Genomic DNA, 26,318 nt, shown 5'->3' on the forward strand with positions numbered 1-26,318 from the left:
GTGGAAGTTCAAGTGCCAACCCCGTAATATTTGAATTCTTGCCACAAACATCAAATTAATTCTCATGTTGTAATTTCATTTTTATATCAGAATAGCAATACCGCTACTCTGAAATGCAATCCCACGCTGCTCCAGAGCCCTAAGGCAGCACCTTGCACCCCAGTAGTCACTTCTCACACACATCATGCCTTCTCAAGTCCAGCTCACGTCCTCGCTGTCTAGTTCCTGTGAGGCCATGTTTCTCTGTTTTTGCAGAAGCCATACCCAAGACAAACCAATGCAAGTGTCGCTGTAACTGTACAAAACTCAGTAACAATTCTGTTATTACATTGGCTCCTCAGCTCCCTGAGATGCAAGGAGTTGAAGACAAGCCTGGCTAGGCCGGCCAGGAGAGCTTTCCTGCTCAGCACCACAATCTTTAGTTACACCGATCACATACTTAAAGGTGGCTTTTTTGGAGGTGAAAGGGTTGTTGGTTTGGTATTTTTTCCCTGCGTGGCTCACTGTATCTTCAAGGAGGCAGGAAGACAACTAGATCATGCTGGTTTCTCCATTCACCTCTTCAGAGCTGAGGGCAGGAGACCCAGCCCTCAGCATGTCGCAGGAGAACTTCCCTCCCAGTTTGAGGATTTGGTGACAGGCTGCTAATACATCCCATAAAAGACAGCTAGCCAGATTTATTCTTGATGTTTGCAGTAATCAACTCCATCAGGAAAAGAGGCCAGCAGTCAGAGCCAGGCATATTCCCTGTGGAGTGGTTTTGCTACTCCTCTCCCCCTTACTAAAGTCAATACCTGTGCGTTACCTGGGGCAGCGCATCATGAGATCTCATCCTGGGTTTTGTACTGGGTCAGGACTGGCCATCCGTGACACATTTTCACTTCATCTCATATTCTTACCTGACAGAGAGGCTCAACACTCATCCATCCTCCAGCTTCTGGATCCATGCGACAGCCAGCTACTTACACCAGGGCTGGGTCTGTCTAACACTGCAGACCTTCTCCCCACAGACCACCATCGGCCAGCCCCCTCTCGCTGCCAGCACGCCCTTAGGAGAAGCAGCGACTATCAAAGATTTACCTTCCCCATCCAAATCCCTCGGTTGCCACAGGAGCAGTACAACATGCTTGCAAACAAAGAACCATCTGTGACAAGCCAAAGGGATTTACTGCTTATCTTTTGAAGAGTTTTGCACTTAGGAGAGTCCTGCAAGGGGCTGAAGATGTGCAAACGTGCATAAAACCTACACTGCAGGGAGCAGGAAGAAGAGCCCCTGAGGTGCATTGAGATGTCCTCACATGGCAGTTTTAGCAGTAACTTGGGCATAGCAAACACAAAAAGTTTGCTCTTCAAATACTGAACCTATGGATAATTAATCCACAGCAGAATGAATTCAGCAGAAAAGGTAATGAGCAGCAGGCAGTAAAAAAAAAACCAAACCCAAAAAACCCAAAAAAATCCAAACCAAAAAACCCCACACACAACAGTCTCACAAACCCACCCTTCTTTCACCTTCCTTAGGAGGAAGTCTCAAACAAGTACTTCACAGGGCTCTGGACCCAAATAGCCATCAGCACATCCACGATCCACAACACTGACTGTTCATAATGCAGTTTTATTTTTTTTTTCATTTGTACAAAAACAAATATAAAATTTAAATCCAATAGAAAGTGTATACTAGCAATGACAAGTTTACATTACAGTAAGACAGGACAATGCGATGTGTACCTAACACCACATTAGTTTTAAAACTCTCAGTGATACATGCACTATATAAAATAAAAATTGCTAGAACTTTTAATCTATTTCTACCAAGAATATCCAGGTACCAAGACACTCAGGAACCAAAAGTAATCTTGATAGGTGGTATCTACAAAATTAGACCTTTTCCACACACAAGAAGAAACCAATATTAATAAAAACGTTTATCATTCTTTGTTAAAATCCTCTCACAAAAGCCATACATAAAATTCTTAGTAGATACAGAAAAAGCTCAAAGTTTGTTAGCATAGGTAACCATTCAGTAGTTTAGAGAATCTTTTAGACATTTTGAAGAGATACTGTAGTTTTCAATCTGTATTTTTACCCCACAAAGCCAGAACTACGTCGACTCCTGTTTCAAAACCTAGTCAGTGGTTAAAACTAGCTCTTGAGTGAAGTCAGAGAGTAGTGTACAAAATATTTAACAGAACAGGGGTGTGTCACATGAGTCTGTTTACTTCTTGAAGAATGTCTTTTCCACATTCAAGGTTTGTTTATTTGTCCCATAAACAAGATTGTACCTGAGGGATGAAATGAAAACAAGGATTACCACAGTCTGTAAATACAGTTAAAGCATGAAGTCCACAGAGCACAGCCAAGCCACCTCGTCACAGTCTTGTCTAGCTTCCCTCAAGCTTGCGAGCCCAGGGAAGTGTACGTTTGGATAGGTGGCCAGCTCATATTTCTAGAGACACACAGTTCTGTCAATGCTCTGTGGAGCCTGGGGATGGGGACTGCTGCCAGGAGCCTACTCTTCCCCTGGTGCTGGCAGCTGCCTCTTGTTCCCTACTAACTAGCATATTTATCATCCGCATGTCACTGCGAGAAGTAGATGAGTTATTCAGAGTAACTGGGGCAGCTCTGCTCTAGCAGAGTCAACCGATACTGCAAAGAAATTGTTTGAACACTCAACGTCTGTTCACAGCACGCTGGGGCAACACCCTAGATCCCCAAAGCCCCTATTCTAGCCTTTGCCCTAGCACTATTTTACTATCCATCACAAAGCTGGGTCCTATTCACCAATTCACTACCAGAGTTATTTCCTCTCCATTCAGGGGAACTATGAGTATTAAAGACTGTTCTTCAGGTTTATGAGCCTGCCACGCTTGTTTCTTAACTTGGCAGCCAATACTTATATTTTTTCCTGTTCCGAGTTGTATTCCAAATAAACTAATATAATACTAAAGGCATAAAAATATACTTGCAGGGTGTTTTTTTAAAAGCGATAGTTATTCAAGTAGCTCCAGACTTCTTTTGTCTCTGTTGCATAGCAAATATTCAATTTCTAAGCAAAAAAAAGTACATACAAATGCTGCTTACCTGTAGGATTGTGCCTGATGAAAAATACGAACGGCCTGTCTACTATGAACCAAGGAGGGGATGACCTGGCTATTAAAATTGCAGCTTGAAAGAAAGATAAAGTTCAAAGTTAGCCAAAGCAAGCACTACAACACATTGTATACTCTACCTCAGTGAGGTTTCCTACTGTATACTAGAAGCTTGCACAAGTAGAGATAAATGCCTAAAGCCTACCAACCTGGACATTTGAAGCTGCACAGGTTACATGTTATTCTTATAGGAACCATATTAAAGAGACAATAGAAGACCTACAGAAAGCTGAAAGGAATTCTTGGGTTGTCACCCAAAGGACGTAGTAGCTTAGTCCTCTTTGCCACCTGGATAGCCAGGAACATTACATCGGTGACCAAAGTGTTAGAAGACACTTTTCCAGAAGTAAGCCTGTTTATATTCCTTAGAGTATACCAATGGTATGATTAATACTGGCAAGTTGGGATTTTCCTGAGAAATTACGTGAAATCCATCAACTGCTCTGGTCTGAAGTCAGAGCACATTCCTGCAATGGTCTCCAAGTGGGCTATCTTTGCTCAGCGGTATGGCCTTCTAATACAGTTTTCCCTGAGTCTGACAGTTATCAGTACAGTTGCTTACTTGTTGCTGCAGAAGCTTTGGTTCCATCTTCACTAACTTCGATTTTTGTCTTTTGCAGAACATGAGATACATGAAGACCTTCTGTTCCTGAAAAACCCAAGGAGAAAAGCACTTTCAGTAAAACTAACAGCAAGAGTCATGAAGTACCATGCAGGTGGCAGCTATGCTAGCACAGCTAAGAGTAATAAAAACTGCTGCAATCCTGCTGAAATCCTGAAGTTAACTAAGTTAGTAATTACAAAAAAAAAGGGAATAACCTGTCTTAATCCTCCCCATTTACTAGGTTTTCTTATGTGATGGTTTAAGTTATAGAGTCCACTTGCATTTTTAATTTAAAAAATTACTGAAAAAAAAAAGCTCTCTCAATTTGAGCTCCCATTTATCTCAGTGTTGTGAGGAAAAAACCTAAAGCACTTGGCAAGACACTTTGCTTTCAATGAAACACAGGAATTTGTTTTCAAATTAAGCCAGCACAAGGCAAGCTTTTTTGTTACATCTCTCTGTAGAAGCTAATCGGGAGTTTAACGGAAGCAGAGAACAGAAATAAGATAACATTTTAGAGCCATCAGTTTAAACGTGTCTACACCCCATTTTCAAATACTAATATTCATAGCTCTGGTTTGGTCCAGTCCCTTAAACTGGGAATTCAGTCCTTGAGCTTTCCTACAGTTCAAGAAGTAGTCATTAAATACATACTTCAGGGAAAAGTTAAATACTGCAGTTGCAGTATTTGTTATAATTTAAGGTACGGTATTGTTAGAAGTCCTGCCATAGATTTTAGACAATGCTTGACACCCTCAGGGCTGTAATATCAAATCTTAAGAAGCTGCCCAACATGATTTACTGCTGTAATGCACTACAAGGGGAAAGAGGCCACTGCAGCCTTCAATAGAAGCAAGCAGCCGTGCTTGGCTGGCTACAAAACAGAACTTGCTCCAATGTCATGGTAACACTTACCCGAGACAAAACAGACAAATGCATTGGTAAACCAGTATTTTATTCAGTGCCAGAAACTATGAATAAGGACCACCATGGATTAAAAAAAAAATAAATAACTTACTTGTTATTTTTGCAAAGTTTGCCTTTGACTGGTCAAACATATCTGTAATACCAAGTGCTTTCAGAGGGTCCTTTAAGTCTGTTTCTGCTACTGCTGTAAATCTAGTTGGAACAAACAAAAAAGAATGCAGCAGTATTATGCAGGAAAGTTGCCTTAAGCACTCTGTTTCTCCTGTATCAGAGGACATAAACATATATGACCCCCAAGACGTTCCCTGAAGGAGTAATGGATCATATTGTACTTACTTAGGTAAAATAACCTGCACTCTTTTTGCTACCATAGTTGTCATCCAGCTTCCTATTGTTTTTGTGCTGATGTGAGGAATGATAGCAGAGAGCGGTGTTGTGCTTTCAGTAGGCAGAGCAATCAACATGCTTATCATTTCACCATGGTACGGCAATTCAATGATATTATACCAAAGCTCATTTGGAGTACTTGTAGTGCCTAAAAAAAAGAGAAACAAAGCAGAGTTAATGAGCTGTAATTCTTACACCCTTAAATCTCTATTTTACCTTTAGACACCTACTGCTATAAGAGTCTGTTAAGAAAGCTTTGCCCATATCTTAAAACTAACTCTAAATAAAGTCACAGATTGCCTGCCTTCCTGCTAGTCAACCCTTCCAAAGCAGCATGGGCTCTGTACAGATGCTAATTTGAAAAAAAAAAAAACAAAACAGAAACCAAAAAACAAAAGCACAGACAGGATGACACCATGAAGTAAATACTCATTTGCATTTGACATACATACTGTTTCCCAGACAAACCTCATCAGCCCAGAGTGACAAGCCAACTATGTTAGATATCACCAAGTCTGAAGCAGAGAATCCCCCTGATTCACAGATCTCAGCTGTACCAGAACCAACTGAGCACCGAGAAGCAAAAAGCAAGAAAAAGCAGCAGACTATCTTTCCAAACTGAAGAGATCTTGTAGACAAGCTTTTTCCTCCAAGAGTTATTGGAAGAGCTCCCGCTTGAAGCACTCTGTTGCATTTACTTCATTTTCTTGCTTAATAAGGGATCTCATTAGGAAGCAGTCTTAAGTCCTTCGAGGCAGGGGAGAGCAGCCACTCGGAGGCAGCGGGGGAGGCCAAGCAGATGAGAAGGAGTGAGATAGCAACGCCTCTGTGAGTTCCTGCAAGTGCCGGGAAGGCTGTCTTTGAGCAACCTCTCCTCCTCCAAGTTCCCTTTGGTTACTGGCGTGTGACTGGAAAGCAAATGCTTTTTATAGGTGTTTCAAGTGAAAACTTGTCAGTTTAACTACATACAGGGTTTCTGGGAAAGTTTTTGGATAGCAGTAAGATCTTATTATCTTTCCCCTTCCTTCATGTAAGTCTGCACTTGTCAGCCCAAGCTGAAAATCGACATCTCCATTAGAAATTTAATCTTGCTGCCAGGGCCATGCAACCTGCCTCGACGGAGCTCATATTGCTAGAAAACTGGCAGTGTTGCACATATTTTGCAGTAATTGTGTCAACCTTGGCAGTGTGATTATTTCTGTTTATTATGACAGCAATTCTCGGACTAGGACCCACAGATCAAAATACTGGTTGCTTAAGCCAGGCACAGGACAGTAACAAAAAGTAAGAGCAAAATACTACTTTCTGATCTGCTACGTGCTACTGTCATTACTCCTGAGGCGTATCAAACAGGAGGGGAGTTCATCTCCACAGCCAACTGATGGGATTTAAGATGCTTAAGAAATTTAAACTTTTTAAGAGATCCCTTTGCAAGCATAAATAAGGTAGAAGCCCTGTGTTAGGTTATCCAGAGATACCCAACCTAAAACGTGTCCTAACTCAGCAGTACTTCTCTTGTACCTTTCCCGCCTCCATAGCTTTTCTAGCTTAAACACAGGCCAACCTAATGGAGTGTTTCACCAGCATCAGAATCAAAAGTCGAAAGCCTTTAAGATAATAGTCTTGCTAAAGCTCATCTTAATCTATGAGCTTCTTTCAGACTCCACAGACAAGCAGCACACACTGCAGTAGGCCTCCTCACCTCCCCCAACTCACACTTTCCACCAGTCATCTCAAAGCATTACATTACATCTGCCCTAATATGGGGGTTTGGGACAGAAAGTTACAGCTGTTTACTTTAATACAAATCTACTAATTTTAGTTGAGCACTACTGACAGTAAAACTGGGTATTTAAAAGCACAGCGGGTCTTGGTTTCTGGGTTTATAGCAAATTGTATTCTCAGGCCTATTTCTCAGCCTGTATTTAGCCTGTTCCAGCACTGCTCTCTTCTTGGAATAACACAAGAGAAGATGTTCTTTTATCAGAGCTTCAGTCTTACTTTGGCCAATAAAATCCTCATAGGGCTGCAATACTGAAGCTCTGAAGTACACTGTCAGTCCCTGTGGCAGCTTTGAGAGTCTCTGATGGAAGTCTGGCTGAACCTGCTGAACTTCTTTTCACTTGTGACTTGAATTTGAAGAGCAGCTTCACGCCTTGAGAGATGTAGCCAACATACTAACCCTTTGCTCCTCTGGCTCCCACAGGACTGGGGACTGTGCAAGTTCTATTTCTTTATTATACAGTAAAATATACATTGATTCTACTCCAATCTTTCTTTCATACACCGCTCATGGCCAGATAAACCTCAGGGTTCTGGTTTTTTTGGCAGTTTTCCTTTATTCTCACCCCTTAAAAATAAAGGTTTGTTCTTACTGCAAAGCTTAAGCAACATGCAAAGTTCTCAGTTTGTGTACTTTAGATTTTCCTTTTTAAAGACAACAGGGTAAGGCAAGTACTTTGACAGTGTATTCAGCCTTAAGCAACTGTTAAATATCTTGCACAACAAGCTCATCCATACCTCAGCAGCATGAGATACTTCTGAAACACAAAGCCTCCTACATCAGCTACAATGAGCAAGACCATTAAACACCACAGGTACAGCAAACTCTTGTTTCAGTTTGAAGGAAAAGAGCAAATTTTACAACCGTGGTTGGTGGAAGTGGGAATTACTGAGCTTACCACAGCGGAAGATAGATAATTGGGACAGCATAGGAACTTGGTAAGTCTTCCCATCAGCTCCATAAAATGGACGTTTCTTTGTATTTTCAGGTCGAAATCGTGACTTCCACAAGCCCTTGAAATATACAGCATTAACAAGAACCAGTCTGGTCAAACTGCCATCAATGTCATCTGGAGCTATAACCTGATCAATCATACCTAAAAGAAATAAAGAAAACCTGAGTATTTGCTGTCATAACGCTGGCCAACTCTTCATTAAGAACATATTACTTTAGGCCTCTTGATGGGTGAGTGTGCCAACACCTCATGGGGCAATACATCTGAGGTTCCTAAAGCCAACAGTATTCTTTGTCAAAAATTGAACCTTTGGGATAATTAGAAAGCAAATGTATCTTGCTTATCAATAGACTGATGTTATAACTAACAGGGCCTTACCCTCTCCAGCATGTGAGCAGATCTAAGACTATGTTCCAGTGGTAATAGTTTCAGCTGAAGCACCCCCCCATTCACACACTGATTGCACCATTGCTATGCAAAACTGGTGATGTGGTAGAAAAAGAATTTGACAGCCTCATCTCAAATACTACATCCCACATCATTAACACACTCCTCGCATGCAGGAGGCACTGGTTTTGACTCCAAGGGACAGCAAACATGTAGTTCATCTGGACTATGACTATGTCACAAAACACGATCTCTGGCTTCAGCATATGTAAGCTTGGCAACTAGATGCCAAGAAGTTTGAACCATGAGAGTTCTGTCAAGGCAGGGTTAGTTAAAAGTTCTCCACTAAACATGACTCCTAAGAACACGGCTGTATCTTGCAAGAGTTTAGTGCAGTAAGAGCAAAAGCTGAACTGCTCTACAGCTTTCCACAAGTTTGATTTACTGAGTCAAACAACTGACTTGCTTGAAAGCATCTTTTATGTTTGAGAAAGCACCAAGAGAACACTGCTTAGATTTCTCACCAGCTGTATGAAGACAAAGAACAGTAGAAGCTCCCCTGATCCCATGGGCAGATGGACACACACACGATACGCTTCCCCCAAGGCTACCAGACAGGCACATCGCTGGGGCAGCTAGACTGCAGATTCCTGGCCCACCAGCTCCAAAACATCACACTAATGCCAGCTTAAAGAGAGCTTTCAGCTGCAAAGCAGAGCTACCTTCCCATCTTTCCTGAGTATTTCCATCCAAATCAGAGAGGTCTCAGACACCACCCTGCCATGCACAAAAAGCACTCGCCAGTACTCACCCCTTGTTTCATTTTTCACCCACTGGTTGATGGAATCACATGCTGCATTTGGGTCCTCAAAGTCCACGCTCTTGACACTGCACTGAAACACCTCTTTGTTCCTTGTAACAAAAGGCACTTCCATTTTAAAGCCACTCTTTGCAAACACTGCATTAGCAATTGTAACAATGTCTTTATTCTTTTTTGAGACTATGAGCCTGTTTATCTTCTTTAACGCTTTACCAACTCCTAGTTGGAAAGAACAGCAAGTTTAATTTAGAATAAGATGATGAACAAACAGTTACTTTATACGCAACTATTAATGACACGAAAGTTCAGACATTAAGTGCCAGACTAGAAAAGGAGACCAAAGCAGGCATTCCAAGAGGCCTTCCAAAATACCCATTTCTGATCTCTTATCTGAGGAACGCTACTGTTTCCCAGCAAAAACATGATCTTCACTGTGATGCCTGCTGCCCCTCTATTTCTCTGCTCAGAATGCTATGGACAGTGCTGGGGATAACACTGAGGTTCAAGTTTTCATGTGGAGCTACTAACCACACTCTCGCACAGAGCAGACTCTTCCAAACTGTATTTCTTGTCATACAAGCCCAGGTGACCTGTCAGTTCTGTGACAGTGACAAAGGAAGTCAAGGGCTCAGCCTGCTCACTCGGAGCCAACACGTCTGCAGGATTATGCAGGTGGCCTTCAATCTCAGAGTGCAAAGCAAAAGTTGTTTTCTCAGCATCCTTCCTTTCCATTTACTGGAGAATAGAGGAAGCTGTTGAGATTTCTACAATAAGATTCAAGTCTTAGTTTCCTTAAGGCTAGGCCCTGGCCTAAATCAGCTACAAGCAGGAGTCAATCCCTTAACACAATCCCTTCCTTGTAAAGGAACTTGCCTTTACAAAAGGAAAAAGGGAAAGCAGTAGATTCCAGTGCTTACAGTCAAGATCCTTAGGACCTGAAAGCAGCTCCTATCAAGTGCTTGCTAGCTCCTTCACTGGACATAAGAGAAGGCACACAGCAGCACAGAAGAACTGCTATGTTCACCATAGCCAGTTCTCCCCGTTGTTACAGCTTATGAATGAGTGCTTGGCTACACAGGGAAGCTATTGCCGGGCAAGCAACTTCATGGTCAACCATTGCATCTACAGGATCCTCATGTGGCTGTTTTTACAGCAGTTATTAGTGGGTTCCCTTTGTTTCCCAACACAATTTGGACAGAAACACTTCCAGACTGCTTCCTCATGTAGACAAATGTGAGATAAGAGATATGAAGGGATAAATTAGTTCAGAGTTAATTATCTTAGCTGCATATAAGAAAAAGCCTCAGATGGCTTTGCTGTTTCTTGTATCATGAATGCTTTAGCAGTACCGTTTGTAAGACTTTCTACATGTTCACTCTCCAATACTATGGGCAAATTCTTTTGGAGAACATACCATAACAGAGGTTCTCAAACTGTATTCTGTGGACCACTGGTGGTCCACGGAGCACTTGCTGGTGGTCCGGGGAGAGCTGGCTGGTCTCATGATGCTGGCTCTCCTCTTTGCTTCCAGCTGCTAAATTGCATTAAAAGACAGCTAAAGATAAATTAAATACTTTCCAACTATTACCTTTCCAAAGAAGCAGTTGCTGTAGCTGCCAAAGGACTGTAAGGCAATCATGAACAAGAGCAGAGGAGATCTGTGCAGAGATAGGTAGCATCCCATAACAAGTCTCTGTAACGAGGTACTGGCTACCTTCTAAGGAGTTTGAGAACCTCTGTGTCTCACAGATAGGATTAGAAAGCCTGAAGGCCAAATAAAACCAGTTGCTATAATGCTTCAAAATTTTTGCAAGTACTTCTATTTTGAGCATTCAAATGTTCTTAAGTTGATTATCCCATGAAGAGATTCCAATCTGCAACATTTAGATCTTAAGCCGACAAATCATTTTGCTCTACTTTAAACCCAGAACCAAAACAGCAAAGCAAATGAAGACAGGACAGCACATTATATGACAATACAGCTCAAGATTTAAACGTGCACTTACCTCTTGGAGTGTTTCCTATTCCTGGAAGGCAGAATGCTGGCACTAAGATGTTAAGTCTTGCTGGCAAACACTCACAAGAACACTCAGCATGCAAAGTAAAGCAGCAAGAACCTTCAGCCTACACCCTCTTGAGGGGCAGACATTGGCAGAGGAATATAACACAGATGCATGCAGTGTCAGGCACAGAGACAAGCAGAAACGGCTGTTTCAAGAAGAGGGCACTACAAGAGCTACAGATTCAGGGATCCTGACAGCAGAAACACAAATGAACAAAGCTGAAGAGCATCAACGTGAAAATGTCAATTGTATGGTTAGAGTTTACACTGCTTTCAGTGTGGCAATGAGAAATATTCTCTTGCCCTGCTATTTAAGGAGTGGCACATTAAGGGCTGTTCTGCACAGCCTGAAATGGGGTACTGCAGCCTTCCTGCATAGTGCTGGCAATGGACTGCCATCCACATTGCTCTGGAAGATCAATTTTGCAAGGACGAAGGTAGTTCTAGCCAGGGCCCTGAAGTCATTAACAAAGCTGCTTATAAGCTAGTTTGGGTATATGTACACGTCCATACTCAGATTGCCAATTAACTTCAAGCCTGTGCATTTTGTGCTTTGGTAAACAGCGTTAATTGGTGTATGATGCAATCCACCGCACTTTGAAAGCCATCTCAAAACAGCACGAAGATTCTGACAAAACACACCCCAAAACCACCTCCGGAATCACTGACCATTTACGCTGTATCTCATCATAGTTGTCAGCTGCTTCTTTGTCTTGCCATCAGCACCCAGCTGCAACACCCCCAGCACCGATGCAATACCATGAGGAGAAACGACAACATTGTCCTGAGGCTTAGCTTTCACTATCTGATTGAAGACCTGGATTCCAACATCAGAGCTAAGTTCCTCCAGAGGATAAAAACTGAACTGGGAACACACAGATGTTAAAGTCCCAAGAACAAACAGAAGTGGGAAGTGCCAGTTCATGATTTCTGGTTGGAGATACCTGTAACAGAACAAGAAGGGAAAGTTAAGTCAGCTTTCATAGGTACAGCGTTCTTATTTTCAACTTAAATTCTTACTTATCTAAAGAGCGGGCAACACCATTTACAGAGCTCTGGCAATGGGATTCACACCTGCATTTTACTGCTACCAGTATTTTAGGTCTAGGGGTTTCTAGAAGCAGAGACAGCCACAACATAGCTAGATATCAGTGACTATATTAACAGGACAAAAGCCACCAAGTTGGAAGACTACCTCTCACCACACACACGTTCAGTTACTTTTGTGTTTCAGTTAAATGGAATCTTGGCATTCTATTTAAACTGCCCTTTACAATAAATTAGTGCTAAGCAGCCTTGTGGTATGGTCCTCACCCACTGAAGTGTGATGCACAGTACTTTTTATAGATCATTTCTGCAGTGAACAGAAACGTGTACACATATGCAAACAGACCTTCTGTTGTGGGAATTTACACCTGCCTAGAATAATAAGAATTAGCTGTATAATTGGCATTTCCCACGATAGAGGAAAAACTTTTACATTTTAAAACACAAGGTTAAGTTTGGATTTTAGCATGTACTTTTCCACTTCAGAAAATTCTGCAGCTCATGAGCACAGAAGGAAGTTCACATTCAGAATGGGCCAGTCTTCATCCGCAGATCTAAGAGAACTCAGTTTCGTTACACCCATGACCGCCCAGGGACTGAGGCACAAGCAGCAGCAACAGTTTGTTCAGGACCTCTCGGCAACTGATTAGAGGACCAAGCCCCAATCTTAAACACTGGGTCCTGTAACTACTAGGCTGTTTTTCCTCCTCGTGGAAGCACATTCAATCCCTTTTTTTGTTAGGGCAAACAAGTACTTAGAAGAACAATCACACACTAATCTCCTATTCCATGAAATTAGGTTCCCTGCTCACCGTTATGCAGTTCCATCACAACATTTTTATCTTAAGACTTTTCAGTTGCACAGTTCAAGAGTCCTGATTTCCATTTTGAGACCAATGAGCGAGCCTGTTCCCCCACTGGGCTGACCTTGGTGCTCCAAGAGTTAGTCTCTCAAACACGCTGAGGAGTCAACCAGATGCCTAGTCCACTGAAGGCTTGTCAGGCTGCAGAAGGTATACCACTGATTACAATGTCATTTGCATACCACAGGCAAAACTCCAAAGGTCTCTCCTCCCCTGGAACGCTCTGCTCAGCCTCACACACTTGCTCTTCTGGCTCCAGCAGCCCAGAGCTGGAGGCTGGCAGACACGCAGCATTCAAGAGGATAGGGTCACGCTCTTCTCAGTGGTGTCTGGTGACAGGACAAGGGGCAATGGACACAAGCTGGAACACAGGAAGTTCCATCTCAACATGAGGAAAAACTTCTTTACTTTGAGGGTGGCAGGGCACTGGAACAGGCTGCCCAGAGAGGCTGTGGAGTCTCCTCCTCTGGAGATACTCAAAACCCACCTGGACACGTTCCTGTCCAACCTGCTCTAGGTGAACCTGCTTTGGCAGGGGATTGGACTGGATGGTCTCCGAAGGTCCCTTCCAACGCCTACCATTCTGTGATCCAGGCAGGGAGAGGGTTTCAGCCGAGGTGGTGGTCATTCCCCTCGCCTGCAAGCTTGTACTGCACCAGGGAGCTCTGCCATCGCACAGCCAAGTTCAAACCGTGCTGGAGCACTCCATTACCAGAAAATCAGCTGGTATTTGTACAGATTTGTTTAATCATCTTTTAACAGCATGTACTTTAACTGGGCTAAAACACTTGAAAGTAACAAATACAGCATTTCCACTTTCTTCTACACCTTTTCAGGGGACAGAATTGGCTTTGTCAAAGTTTGCTGTCACAGCACAGCATAAACCAAATGCTGAACATGAAATAATGCAGGAGTTGAGGTATCTTTCTCCCCCAAACCCCATTCCTAGTATAGCTGTGATGAGAGGAACCTGTTGGACCGATTTAAGTTATGCAAGAAAAAGTCGAAAAGCTGTCCTACAAAGCAGGTTAACAGCCCACCCACTAATTAAGTCTTTCCCATCAACCTACTAATCCCCCAAGTAGTTTTGGGGTCACTGGAGTACAATTCCTTCCAGAGGATCTCCATACTAGCCGTCAACAAGCACTAGCCAAGCTTAGTTTGAAAACTAGACTGGATTTGGCTGGCTGCAGCCAAGAGCTGCAGGAGGAAAACCCAAATGCCACCTGCAGCAGGTTATGTGAGTCACTCCTAGATTTGTCCCGCATCTCACACCACCAGCTAGAACAGGCAGCACTCACGGGGAGGACTAGCAGCCTGACAGGGAAAGTGAGCCTGCACTCTTATTTTATTAAAAATGTTAAGGAATATTCTTAAGTGTTATTTGATTCTGGCACAAACCAACCACCTGAAACCTGTAGTTTTGTTCTCAGGGGGAAAGCTTCCCTCTCACCCAGGCAGCAGCTCCACGCCCACGGCAACGCTGCCTTGCAGGAGGCAAGTATGGTTGCCACTCCCAGAGAAGGTGGGGTTTGGGTTTAAGGGTTTTCTTTGGTGGTTTGGCGACCATCTCTCTTCCCTACCTGGAGACCCAAGGGGCAGTTTAAACAAAAGTTCTTAACCCCAATATTAATCAGACTTTTACCTTTAGCTAGTATCTTCTCAAAAAACACCCCAACAAAAAACAAAACCCCACAACTGTGAGAGATTCTTAGTAGATGAACCTGCAAGCAAGCAAACAGTTAGTGTTGGTGCAATACAGGCTGCCCCGTGTAGTGATGGAGATGGGGACCATGACAGACAAGGCAATGGGAGCACACATTTTCAGCTGTAATTTGAAAACCCTGCTTTTGATTGCGGCAGCTTCACCTGATCCAGCCAGCAAACCAGAAGAGATTGGGCTATTTTGAGCACCTCTACCCTTGATATGTTACACTGCCAGAAGTCTATTACAAGGGCAAAGACAGGAGTGACACTTCCATGAAACCAAATAAATGACAATGCAACACTGTTTTATGTACTGCATCTGCACAAGTCTAATTGAAATCATATTTCTCTCTTCTTTGCCTTTACCACAAGATATTGCGAGTCCCAAGTTTTCACTCCACTGGTGACAGCCCCTGCCAGACTCAGGGTGACAGCTACCAAGAGCCTTGAATTTCCCCCACGACACTTGTGTGAAGCCTTGTCAAAATCACCCGACTCTGCTCCCAAGGCCACTGCTGCAGGATTTTGGGTTTGCTTTTTTTTTTTTGTTTCAGGGAAAAAAAAAAACCAACTTCTTACCACCTCCTGCACCTGGCTTCCCCAGAGGTCTCCATGCTCACCTAACCTCTCCCTCCTGCTACGCCATTAAAGCGGGTTGGTCTCCATTTTGGAGCACAACGTCTAGCAGATACCTCCTCAGTAAGTGAAACAAAGTTGTGCAGTGCCCTGAGCACAGGAAAAAGAGTAAGATGTTTTTTTCAGCATTATTTAGAGAGCAGTCACTTCTTGGCCCTGCCATGCCCCTTGTGCAGCTTAACCAGCTGACTGAGGAGCTAATTTCACCTTGGAGCAGAAGTGACATTCATGTTATTAATACTTCTGGCACAGATTTCAGTGTATTCAACTTCCATGCAGTTCAGTAACAAGAACTGCATTTGCATATCCTGAAAGAAAGAAACAGCTTAAGTACAGTGCAAGGAGAAAAAAAAAAATCCAAAAGGATGTAGGATGTGTAGGATGGAAAACAGTTGACCTGCTATGCAGAACACCGACAAGCTTTCAACAAGCTTTCATAATGCTGAAGCTAAAAACCTAGTGATAGTTAAATTTGACTCTAATGCTTCAGAAAGCCAAACAAAAATACAAGCTAGGCATTTCTTTGCCTATGACCTTTATATTTTTATAAAGTTAACCAAGAAGGCAGAAGGTGTATAAGCAAATTCATTTACATAAGTGTGGGCTTTTGAAAGATGCTGGACTAAAAATAAATCCCTCTTCAAGGTAGGCTGCCCACTTCTTAGATGGAGAACTTATAGGAAGGAAGGACAACATCCCACAACTTAAACTTTCTGGAGAAAACAGATGACAGTGTCATGCATTCAGCTGTATGAGGGATGCTCACGAGGGTAGGATGCCCATGGCAGCATACCGAGAACTCCATTACTCCCCCTGCCTCACCGAGTCCTGCACACCACGCTACGTTAGCGGGCACCCCCTATATCTAACCGCAGAGCCTAGCTTAAGCCACTGCGTATTTTTAGCCAAGCAGTCAAGACAGGCCGAGAGCTGTGGGGAAGGCAGGGAAGGAACACCACAGCATGCTCTACCTGCACGGGTAGTTGTGTGTTGTTCTGTGACAGATGATGAAATGTCTTCAGGCTACCAATCTGCGGATGACCTCAGCCTCTGGCCGGTGTTGCAAACACCAACCCTCATATACACTAGGCAGCACGCTCACCTCGCACTAGGCTCAGCTATTCAAATCACCCACATAATGCATAGTTTAGGTTTTTGGCTGAAGCTGTTATGGAGGTATTTATCTCAACATAGAGGACACGATGCTTTCGGCCTGCGTTTACAGAATGCTTGGTAAAAAAGCAAAGTTGAATTAATATGGACTGTTTGGTGGAGCAGGGAGAAGTTACGTCTTCAGCCTCAGGCACAAGAAGCTGCCGAACACGGAGAGCGTGCTACAGGAAAGAACTATCTTAGGAAGGACTTCGTTTTCAGAGCGCCAGACGGAGCTGCTGCACTCTTCCCGAGAGAAAGAAGTTATCTTGGTTCAAGATCAGAGGTGAAAACATGAACTGAAAAAATACTCAGATTTAAAAATGTAAGTTGGAGAAAAGACCTGTCCCAGAGAACCTGAAAAACACTTTGAAGTGAACCGAGAAAGAAATAGCGATATAGTTCATAGATTTTTAGATATCTGTACCGACTGCACTAAGTACTCTAGGTGTGTTAGTATCCTATGAGACATCTCTAAGTGTTTATTTTGAAGCCTGACTTCAACAGCAATAAGGTATAACCCAAAATGTGCATTCTTGCAGGTGCAAGATGGATTCTGCAGTTTCTTTAAAGATGCATCAAGCGTAAGGAAGTTTAGACACCAGGCTTCACTTCTGGGAAGAGCTGTAACCCAAACAGCAGCAAGCACAGCTAAACAGAGTAAACCTAAAAGGCAGAGTCTTGCAACATTGCTGGTCTTGCTGTATCATCCCCAAAAGGCTCGGAGCTCCTGACCACCCTGCAGAAGGCACCGGGCAGCCCGTGTGCCAAGAGAAACTCGGCCTGGGACAAACGTTCGGGGACTTCTCCAAGTTGAGATGTCACTGTTTCCTTGTCAGTGCCATCTGTGCTACTAATTTAAAAGTCTTATTTCAACTGACATGCGAGCTCGAAGAAAGAGGTTTCACTTCAGGCATTTAACTAACTCTCTCCAGCAGGGCTGAATAAATACTCAACCAAACTTGTTAACAGTCATTTAAGGAGCTGGCTGAGCTCACAGCAATTGTTTCTCCAGAGCAGTGAGACCACTCTGGTTGCAATGGGAAGGTCACATGCTGGGTCTTGTTTTTTCAGATGATGCGCGCTTGGCAGCATATTAAAAACACTCCAGCCTGCTGGTAGGCTTCTCCTCTCTCTCTCACAGGTGTTTGCAACTCCCCTTCTGCCTAAGCCTCTTATACCCCAAAGCCTTCAGCTTCAGTATCCTCCCCTACCACGCTGCTTGGCCTCTGCTACATCTAAACACGCTTTTGTGTTTGGAGCAGCAGGATCCACGGTCAGAATGCAGGCGAGTTCAGAAGTGGCTTCTTCCACACGACAGACCTATGAAAGGTTTCATCTTCCTCCAGGTTTTCTGGTACATTCCAAATGTTGGTTCTTCCCTTTTGTCTAACAACCCTTTCCAGTGCTTCCTGCTTGAAAGAACTGATGAAAAACCCCACGCGCATCCCCGTAGATACAAAAATAAAAGCCCTGTTATATCAACATGTCAGGTCACGTGAAAAAAATTTAGCACAACAAAACAGACTTTTATTACTCAATACCTGGAAGGTTTAGTATCTGCAGAGCACTACAAAGAATGGATGATTGCTAGCTTTTGAACAGCTCAGTACTTAGGTTGCTCTGAAGAGGAGTAAGTTACTGTCAACATGAGATAAACATAACTGGTACACTGAGATAAGCCGGAAGTTTTTTTAAAAAAACATTTTGTATGTTAAGATACTGGTCTGACTTCAGGCACTACAGTCAACGCTGTACACATGTGCAAAGAGCATGGTGCTGGTTCTGAAGCTTTCCTCTCTCAACCTTAATCCTTTCTCTGCTATTTCTAATTCTCTCCGTTTGTTAGTGCATTTGTGTTAGTTTCAAGATGGACCATCTCCATCTGGAACGCCTCCCTTTCAGCTGTGTCCAACCAGCCTCCCCTGCCAAGGGGGAATTTCCCAGCAGAGCACCGGCTTGTAAAACTGGCTGGCCCCAGACAGGAACCATCTCTTTGTCCAAGCACAGCTCCCACATGAGCAGAAAGTTAGAGTTTAGTGGTTCTTTATGAAGAGTCCTGATCTCCCCTTCTTGGGAGTCTCTGTTTAGCATGAAGAACAAACAGACGAGGTGCATTTAAACTTTCTGTAGCTTCCTGACTAGTGTCTCCTGCTCATAAGCCTGATTTTCCCAACAGTATGTGTCTTCTACAGCATTCGGTGGTGGTTCATCGTAGTTCACTACAAAGACCAAGTTCGCATCATGCAAAGTTGACCAGAGACAGCTTTTCGTTTCATCACGTAGCTGTAACCATACTACAATACACAAGCACTATTCAGAGTTTCAAGAACACAGACAGGCATGTAAGTATTGTTTGCTTTTACTTCCATCCCTCATTTACACATAATTAAAAAAGCCAACTTGATCTCTGCTTCATGAAGCAAATAGACAGCTTGCTGATACCAACAGGGCAGTGGGTTTATGGAGACAACTCTGGGACTTTACAGTTCTACCACCATTTTCAAATTTTATCTGTGTTCTCTCATTACAACAGGCTCAACAACTATTGTTAAAGGTTCTGTATGTTATTTAGTCCTGTATTTAAAGCAGAGTTTCCACAGCCTTCTCTAAGATGGATTATCAAGTCTTACAGTATCTGGAAGATTAAAGAGAATTATGTTTTTAATTTACTGGTGTCCTTTTATTAAAGAAGTGGTTCGGTTGATCTTAAGTTCTTTATGCAATGTGGTTATTTTAACATAATGAAGAAACAGCATGGGACAGTCAGCCCATCATGACTAATGCTGCAGAACCAGTTTCCCAAAGAGATGCAGCACAGTGGTGTTTCACAACATGGCAGTGAGACTGTACCCTCTTGCTCTAGATTCACCCCAGTAGAGGGAATGATGGTTCAGTGATTAAAGCATTTGCCTAAAACTTACCAGCAGGTTCATAACCCAGGCTCCCATTTCAAGTTTTTGTGGAAGAAAAGCCTCATGGAACCACAGTTCCCACATTTACTGTGCATTAACAATGCTCATTATGCAAGCCCAGGCTCATTAGGAACCAAAGGCAAACCTACAGGATTGCAAGCTCCCATTAATAAGATATAGGGTATTAACTCTTTGGAAATGGGCAATAAGTACAGATTTATGAAGTAACTCCACAAGGTGCTGGACTAACAACAGCTGGTGTCTCACCAACTCAGGTGTCCCACCAACTCAGGTGTCCCCCACCACCACCTTTACTTTAACCCCCACTTCTGCTATAGTATCGGTCCTTCTTCTCTTCCTTAAAGAATATTAAAGTGAAACCCAGTGAAACCCAGTACCCTTATTCATTTCCATTTGTTGCAAGACCCGTCTGATACCAGGACTCTCACACCTCTACACCCCTGCACAGCAAACTGAAATTTGCTCCTTCTCTCCCCGGGTGAATTTTAATCTGCTGGTCAGAGGCCTGTGCCCCATCTCCTGCGCACACCAGACAGAGTAGAAATAGCCTTGTGGAGATGGCTCCATGGCCACTTTGAGACTGCGTGGAGAGCTGTGCCTGGGGCCGACTGAACATCAAGAACCTCCCAGTACACATCTCTCTTCAGAAGGGTGAAGATAACTAATACCTGTTGCACTCAGACCTAGAGAACTGTCAAGCAAAGAAAAAAAAAACCACTTTGTAAAAAATAATGAAAGCTAAAGACATAGAATCGAGTCCTGAAACCAACCGTGAAAATTCCAGTAGAGCTTTGCCAAAGCATGTGAGTTGCTGCAGAGTAGAAGACAGATGACTGTTTGCCTTCAGATTCTACACCTTTTAGGTTTAGTTTACTCTACAGAAGAGGTGCTTGTATTTCCTATTAAACAACACACTACAAAGCCCAGTTCCCATCATTCAACACCCTATGGTTCAGTCTGGTTTTACAGCAGAATTGAAAATCGGGTTTTCTGTGTAGCAATAATATTTTTGTACCCCTGGGAAGCTAAGAGAGATGGCAAGATGTATCAGCCACATGATATCTAACCAAATCCTGTGCATGCTTTGGTTAGAGATGCCCAACTCACAGTAAGTAAGAGACAGGCTCTCAATCTTCCAAGTGGCCTTTAAGATACCCCACTTAAAATAACGCAAGTAATTAAATATTGCTAAGTTTTTACTTATTCTTCCTCCTACAAGAGGTAAGGCTATGGTAATAACAGTGTTGGCAGTTCTGTAAAGTTACACAGTTGTATTTGATACACTCGTTTCACCATAAAAATAAGTTGGAACAACTCCAGTATTCTCTGTTCATAACAGGAACTTATATAGGAACTTGTACTTACACAGACTCACTGACATCCAAGACCTGAAACTTTAAGCTTTTTTATCTAGGGGATACCACCATCTGACAAAATACTTGGAGAGATCAGGAACGCTGTTCTAACCATTTATTTCACTTGTGGTTGGAGATCTGCAGAGCGATAGGTGGCTAGCCTTTTATTTACTTAGTAATCATACTGTACACCACTTATAATCAACAGCTTCCTATTTGCAAGTGAATATAGAAACCCTGTTCTCATCTGAAATACTAGGTAACAAATGCAACTCTAAGTGTAATGAAGCCAAGGATTTATTAATATTTAAGATAAAAAACATACTGATTTTCTATCTCTAGGACAGCATCACTGAAACAGACTTAAGCTCACAGAAACATCAGAGAGTAGTTTTCTAGTGGACTTCTCTGAACCATTTCAGAACAAGCTTAAATGTTACCCAAAGAGGATAGGGATTATCTACATTTTTCTTTACAGCACATAGACATTTACTTATATTCATCTTTTTTCCCCTCCCCAGCTTCAGAAGCAGCCAACCACAAAAGCATCAGAACTCACAGATGCTGTAGGCATGCAGGAATCACTCCCAGTGAGGATGCAGGGATGAAGCATTGTGCTGGGAACGCTAACTGTACACTCAGATAGACACCTCCTCAGTCATCTGCAAGAAGACTTACACTAACCAGCTAATAATAAAATTAACAACAATTTAGATGACCTGTATTTAACAAAACACATTCTTTTCATTAATCTGACCTCACTTCTGATTAACCCCCCCACAGGTTTCTGGAAAGGCAAGACCTAAATTTCCACAGAAAAAAGGGACAACTGAATATGAACTATGCACAAGAATCCTGCAAAAGCAAGTCATGACCTGGTATTTTAAGCCATCTGATTCAGTTCAGATTGAAAGTTTGTAGGCTGAGTTGTAAGCTGCGTTGGCTGAGAAGCCTCCGCACAGTCCATCGCTATTTCTGTAATGCAGATGACGAACCTCAGCAGAGGAAGTAGGCAATTAGCTGGGAAAGCAGCCTCTTAAACTGAGCTGCCAGAGCAGCTGGAGGCCTCAAGTTTGCTTCGTTTCCGAGAAAGCTACACGAACTACTCCTTCTGGAAGATGAAGGTATATAGCAAGATGGAGACATATAGCTAACAGATAAATCCACCAGCTTCTACATAGGATTTCTTAGATTGCTTAAGGTTGTAAAGTAAGAGGATAACAATGGACAAGTTAGAGGTATGTCCACTTCTCTTGATTTTGTACCTGTAACCTGACAGAGCCAAAGACAGAGACTGCCCCTCTCTTATTAAAACAAAAGAAGAAACCTCAAAAACCACTCAGAACCTTTGGCTAACAGAATCTTGTAGATCAGACCAGATGACACAGCCATCTCAGAAGCAGTGAGGACCATCACTAAATACCACAACATGCCCTTCTACAAGAATATATGTTTAAAGTTCAAGTCATTAAATAATAAGAAAAGCATTTAAGAAGAAGACAAAGGTTGGTCAAAGCTATGTAGCTGATGAACATCAACTCATATCATCTGCACATCAGCTGAACTAAGAGACCCAAGATGTACCAACATTTCTCAATACTGCTGCTGGAGACCCCAGAGTGATTTACAGCTGTAGCTTACAGTCTGTGGAGAACTAATACTTCTCACAGAGTTTCTACCTGCATGCTGAGGCCACTACATACACACAGCCTTGCACAGGAGTCTTCAGTTCATAACTCATGGACAATCAGTCTTGATGCCTTCCATAATTGCTCTTACGGTCCCAAGATACCAAAAAGAACTTCAGGCCATGGTTTCTAAAGCCCAGGAAGAGAACGGGAGGCTGCCTGAAGCACATGGTTTACATCATGTTGCTGAGTATGGTCAGCAAGACTGAGTTTTCCACCATGGGGAGATCAATCCACAAGATGAATATGCTTTCATATTTAAACCACTTTGTGGCATATTTATCAGACCCCAGCATGAGTCACCTCCTGATTTCAGCCTGGAAATATAAGCAAAAGCATCTTTCTGGCTATTAAAGGTGAACACCAAACCACTGACAAGATACAATGGCCGCCAAAACTCATTTGTTTCCACAGACACTGGTCAAGAAGAGGTACTAAAGGATAAATAAAGCATTTCAGTTAGCACTTAAGTGTATTTCAAGGCCATGACAGAAGACTCAAGAAACTATGGCTCATACTAGCATTAGCATAACATACTAAAATTGACCCATCCTCTTCCTGTCCATGATCACTGGCTCCAGCTTCAGCAGTGACCTCCTCTGTGCTTTCAGAAATCTTCATGTAGTAGAGCACCAAACTAGATTCTAGTACTAAAGAGAAGACAGGAAAAAGCAGAACACAGGACAGCTTTTTTCCATAGGATGCCAGCCTAAACGTCTGTGTAGCTACAGCTGTAGAATGCTACAGTGTCTCCTCCCACCCCATCATTTTACTTATTGCAGAGGAGACACACCTGAACACGTACATGGTTGGACGTATTCAGCTTTCCCATGTTTTCACGCACAGAAGCTATTTACTTTAATAAAAAAACTTTTCATATTTTCATAGTTCTCTAATTGACAGTTAATCTTTAAATTCATATGTAGGCCATTGGCTACTCCATGCTACCTCCTCTCCAAAGCCAAGAAGAGTCAATTCTTTGTATTACTCTGCTTATTTAAGTTGTTCGTGGTTAGCATAGGTGCACCAAATTACAAGGTACTTACAGGCTACTACTTTGCTGTAAAACATGATTTGTAAGTTATGTCACAGGCGACTGGGAGGATGCCCGGAGGCATGCAAAGATGACTGCATCCAGCAACACTTCACAGATTAGTGATGATTAATCCATCTTTTCCCCTGTCTTCCCGTGTATGAAACCTTTGACCCTAAAGAAGAGTAGAATCCAGTTAACAGACCAACTAACTGGAAGTGTTTTGATGATTAGGCTGGATTTCCCCCTAATTAATATGACAAAAGCATGCTCTCTCATGCATGCCTGTGATTAAGCAATCCAAGCGGTCCAGAGAACCCTAACTCCGGCTTCCAAGAAAAACCTTCCACTGAGCCTCAGTTTTTTCAAGCACGAGCACTGCAGATGCCTAGCAAGAATCAAAAGCCGCAACTGGCTGCACGAGCCAGGTAGATTCTGAGCCCACCACCAAAGCAATACAAATCTCTAGCCAGAGCTCCCTCTGAGCTCTTCCTTTTCTCGAGATGTACACAATTTATATGTATCTCCATTTTAATTCCTAGCAATAAGGTGAGGTAGTTATTTTTACACACAACAACACACACTTCTATCTCGCCTGAGAACGCCTAGTGGAAATTACTAGGCTCACTGCTTGACATTTTTCTGCCTAACAGTATGCTGTTAAGAAGCTTTAGGACTGGAACAGAGTTCTGACTGTGCAATTTAGAGACCCACACTAAAAGTCTCCGCACGCCACTAAGACACACTATTCTCCTGGTTGTCAATGACAACACCAAACAGAAGCTTCAACACTTCTGTATACACCTTGAGACAAAATCCACTGCAGTTTTCTGTTCTTTTGGTTTTTTGTACGGATGTGAGTTTATATCACCTCCCACATGAGGTACATGGAGCTATATATAGACAGTTGTCTATAGTGATGGCCGTATCACCATCCAAAAGCAAAGAGGAGTTTTTATAACATCCTGCTACCTCGGTAGCAGATGCAAGGGTAATGTCCAGATAAGCAGCTTTTCATCATCTTAAGAGCACTGGCAAAATTCGCTGACAGATTATCTGACATACACCTTGTCCGTAACTGTAAGAAGCTGTGGACTAGCATTCATTACTCAAAGTTTACTCCTGTGCCAAACAGCTGCTATTCTCAAAGTTTAATCACACCCCATAAAATGCTAAAATTCCAAGCTAGCACATCTTATATGTACTTGAATCAATCTACTTAATCATTATGCATTTTTATTTGTGCTGGTCTTCACCTCACACGCTTTAAAAGACTCATCCAATCACTCAGCAGGCACGCAGCTGCTTTTCACTTTGCTGATGGATCTCTGCAGCTTCTCCCCTTTTTTGAAACTACTCAACAATACAGCTGCTTACACCCACATACATTTTGTGAACAGTCCCTACAAAACCAGGTTTCTCATGGATTCCTGTGGAGAGCAAGGGGTGAGATTACTAAACGCTCATACTAGAGAAAGCAAAGGGAGAAGTCACCATTTTTCAGTGCAGTGAAAAAATACTCAGTCTACCAGGTTTCTCTTTCAGGAAGTTGCCCAAGAATGCAATTAAAACCACAAAAACCAAACCACGTTTCAGAATCATATGCAGGCATGAGAAAGAGGAAGAGAAACAAAGCACACTGAGGCCTCTAATCCATGGGCAGATATTCCCGAGTTTTAAGGCAAAACTGATATTTTAACACCTATTTGTTAGCACAATGGCATCTCCAAAGGTTTTATTTCTCTGTGAAGATCCTCCCGTGCTGCACAACATTGAGCCAAGATACTGAACACCGTTTTAACCAGGAGACAAAAGACTCTCTCCTGAGGTGTACTTTGCATTTCCAAATCCTCTCCGAACTCAGCACACTCCCGCATTACTCGAAAGGGAGCCACGATAAAGAGTTTTAGCTAACCGGTTCTCTGCCTCGACACACATTTAGTGCACCAGCTAAAGCCTCCTTTAATCATACAATATCTACACCCTTTGCTCCCCGAACTGCAGTGGCTGCAAATACTTCTCTCCCATTTCTCTATCACTTGATATGTAAAGAAAATCTCGCTTACTAGCTGAATTTATACAGATACGTGTATATAGTTTTTAAAGTACCAGAAGAGCAAGCTCTCTCGCAGCGGGCAGAAGACACTAGCGAAGTGAGCAACTTCCAGCGCTGAGGCTCTGCCGATGAGGCCGAAGCCCGGGGCGCTCCAGCTCCCCGGCACCCCCGGGAGAGGCGCGGGTCCCCGGGATGCCGCGGCCAGCCGCCGGGGAGCGGCCGGTCCCCGCTGCCAGCGGCTCCGTCCCGGTCCCCGCCGACAGAGCGCGGGGCTACAAACCACTTCTGGTGCGTGTGGGGGGAACAACAAAACCACCCTCCTCGCTCCCAAAAACCCAACGAGAAGAAGAAACTCACCACGCCAGCACCACCCGCTCCCGCCACGGCCAGATTTAGGAAACTCGTGGGCGCGGGTACCGGGCACAGCACCCCGTAGAGCCGCCGGCACCCACGACAACGCGGCCGGGCCGGCCGTTCGCGGCCGGCGGCCTCCGGCTTATCACCAGCGAAACTTTGGTTCTCCCCGCACGGAGCCCACACGCCGCGCCGGCTCTCCCCCCCTCCTCCGCCGGGCGCCGAGCGGCTGCCCCGGGCCCTCCTCCTCCAGCCCCGCGGCGGACCGGCACAGGGACCGTACGGCCCTCGCTCACCTCCGCTCGGCGACTTCCAGCCCGCTCCCTTCGCGGCCGCCGCTGTACTGCACCGCGCCAGTCAGCCGAAGCGCGGCAGCGCCCGGCGTTTATAGGGCCCGCCGCCCGCCCCGCCTCGCCC

General features: G+C 43.5%; 1 protein-coding gene across 9 annotated transcripts; it reads right to left on the minus strand.

Annotated features, from left to right (window-relative positions):
* Positions 1-1,595: 1,595 nt before the first annotated feature.
* Positions 1,596-26,318, minus strand: SERPINE2 (serpin family E member 2). Of its 9 annotated transcripts, XM_074590854.1 has the most exons (11): positions 26,198-26,309; positions 23,505-23,666; positions 11,744-12,018; positions 10,427-10,546; positions 9,004-9,231; positions 7,749-7,946; positions 5,017-5,215; positions 4,772-4,872; positions 3,712-3,798; positions 3,082-3,165; positions 1,596-2,282 (listed from the first exon to the last, which is right to left on the minus strand). In XM_074590854.1, the coding sequence occupies exons 3-11, from the start codon at positions 11,997-11,999 to the stop codon at positions 2,245-2,247; spliced, it is 1,311 nt and encodes a 436-aa protein (XP_074446955.1). In that variant the 5' UTR covers positions 12,000-12,018; positions 23,505-23,666; positions 26,198-26,309; the 3' UTR covers positions 1,596-2,244. The 9 variants fall into 9 exon arrangements, with proteins under 9 accessions (XP_074446955.1, XP_074446961.1, XP_074446958.1 ...); XM_074590860.1 differs by lacking the exon at positions 10,427-10,546; XM_074590857.1 differs by lacking the exon at positions 23,505-23,666 and having other exon boundaries at positions 10,427-10,543; positions 26,198-26,304.

This window comes from Larus michahellis, chromosome 6 (assembly GCF_964199755.1).
Source record: "Larus michahellis chromosome 6, bLarMic1.1, whole genome shotgun sequence".
Classification (NCBI taxonomy): Eukaryota; Metazoa; Chordata; class Aves; order Charadriiformes; family Laridae; genus Larus; species Larus michahellis.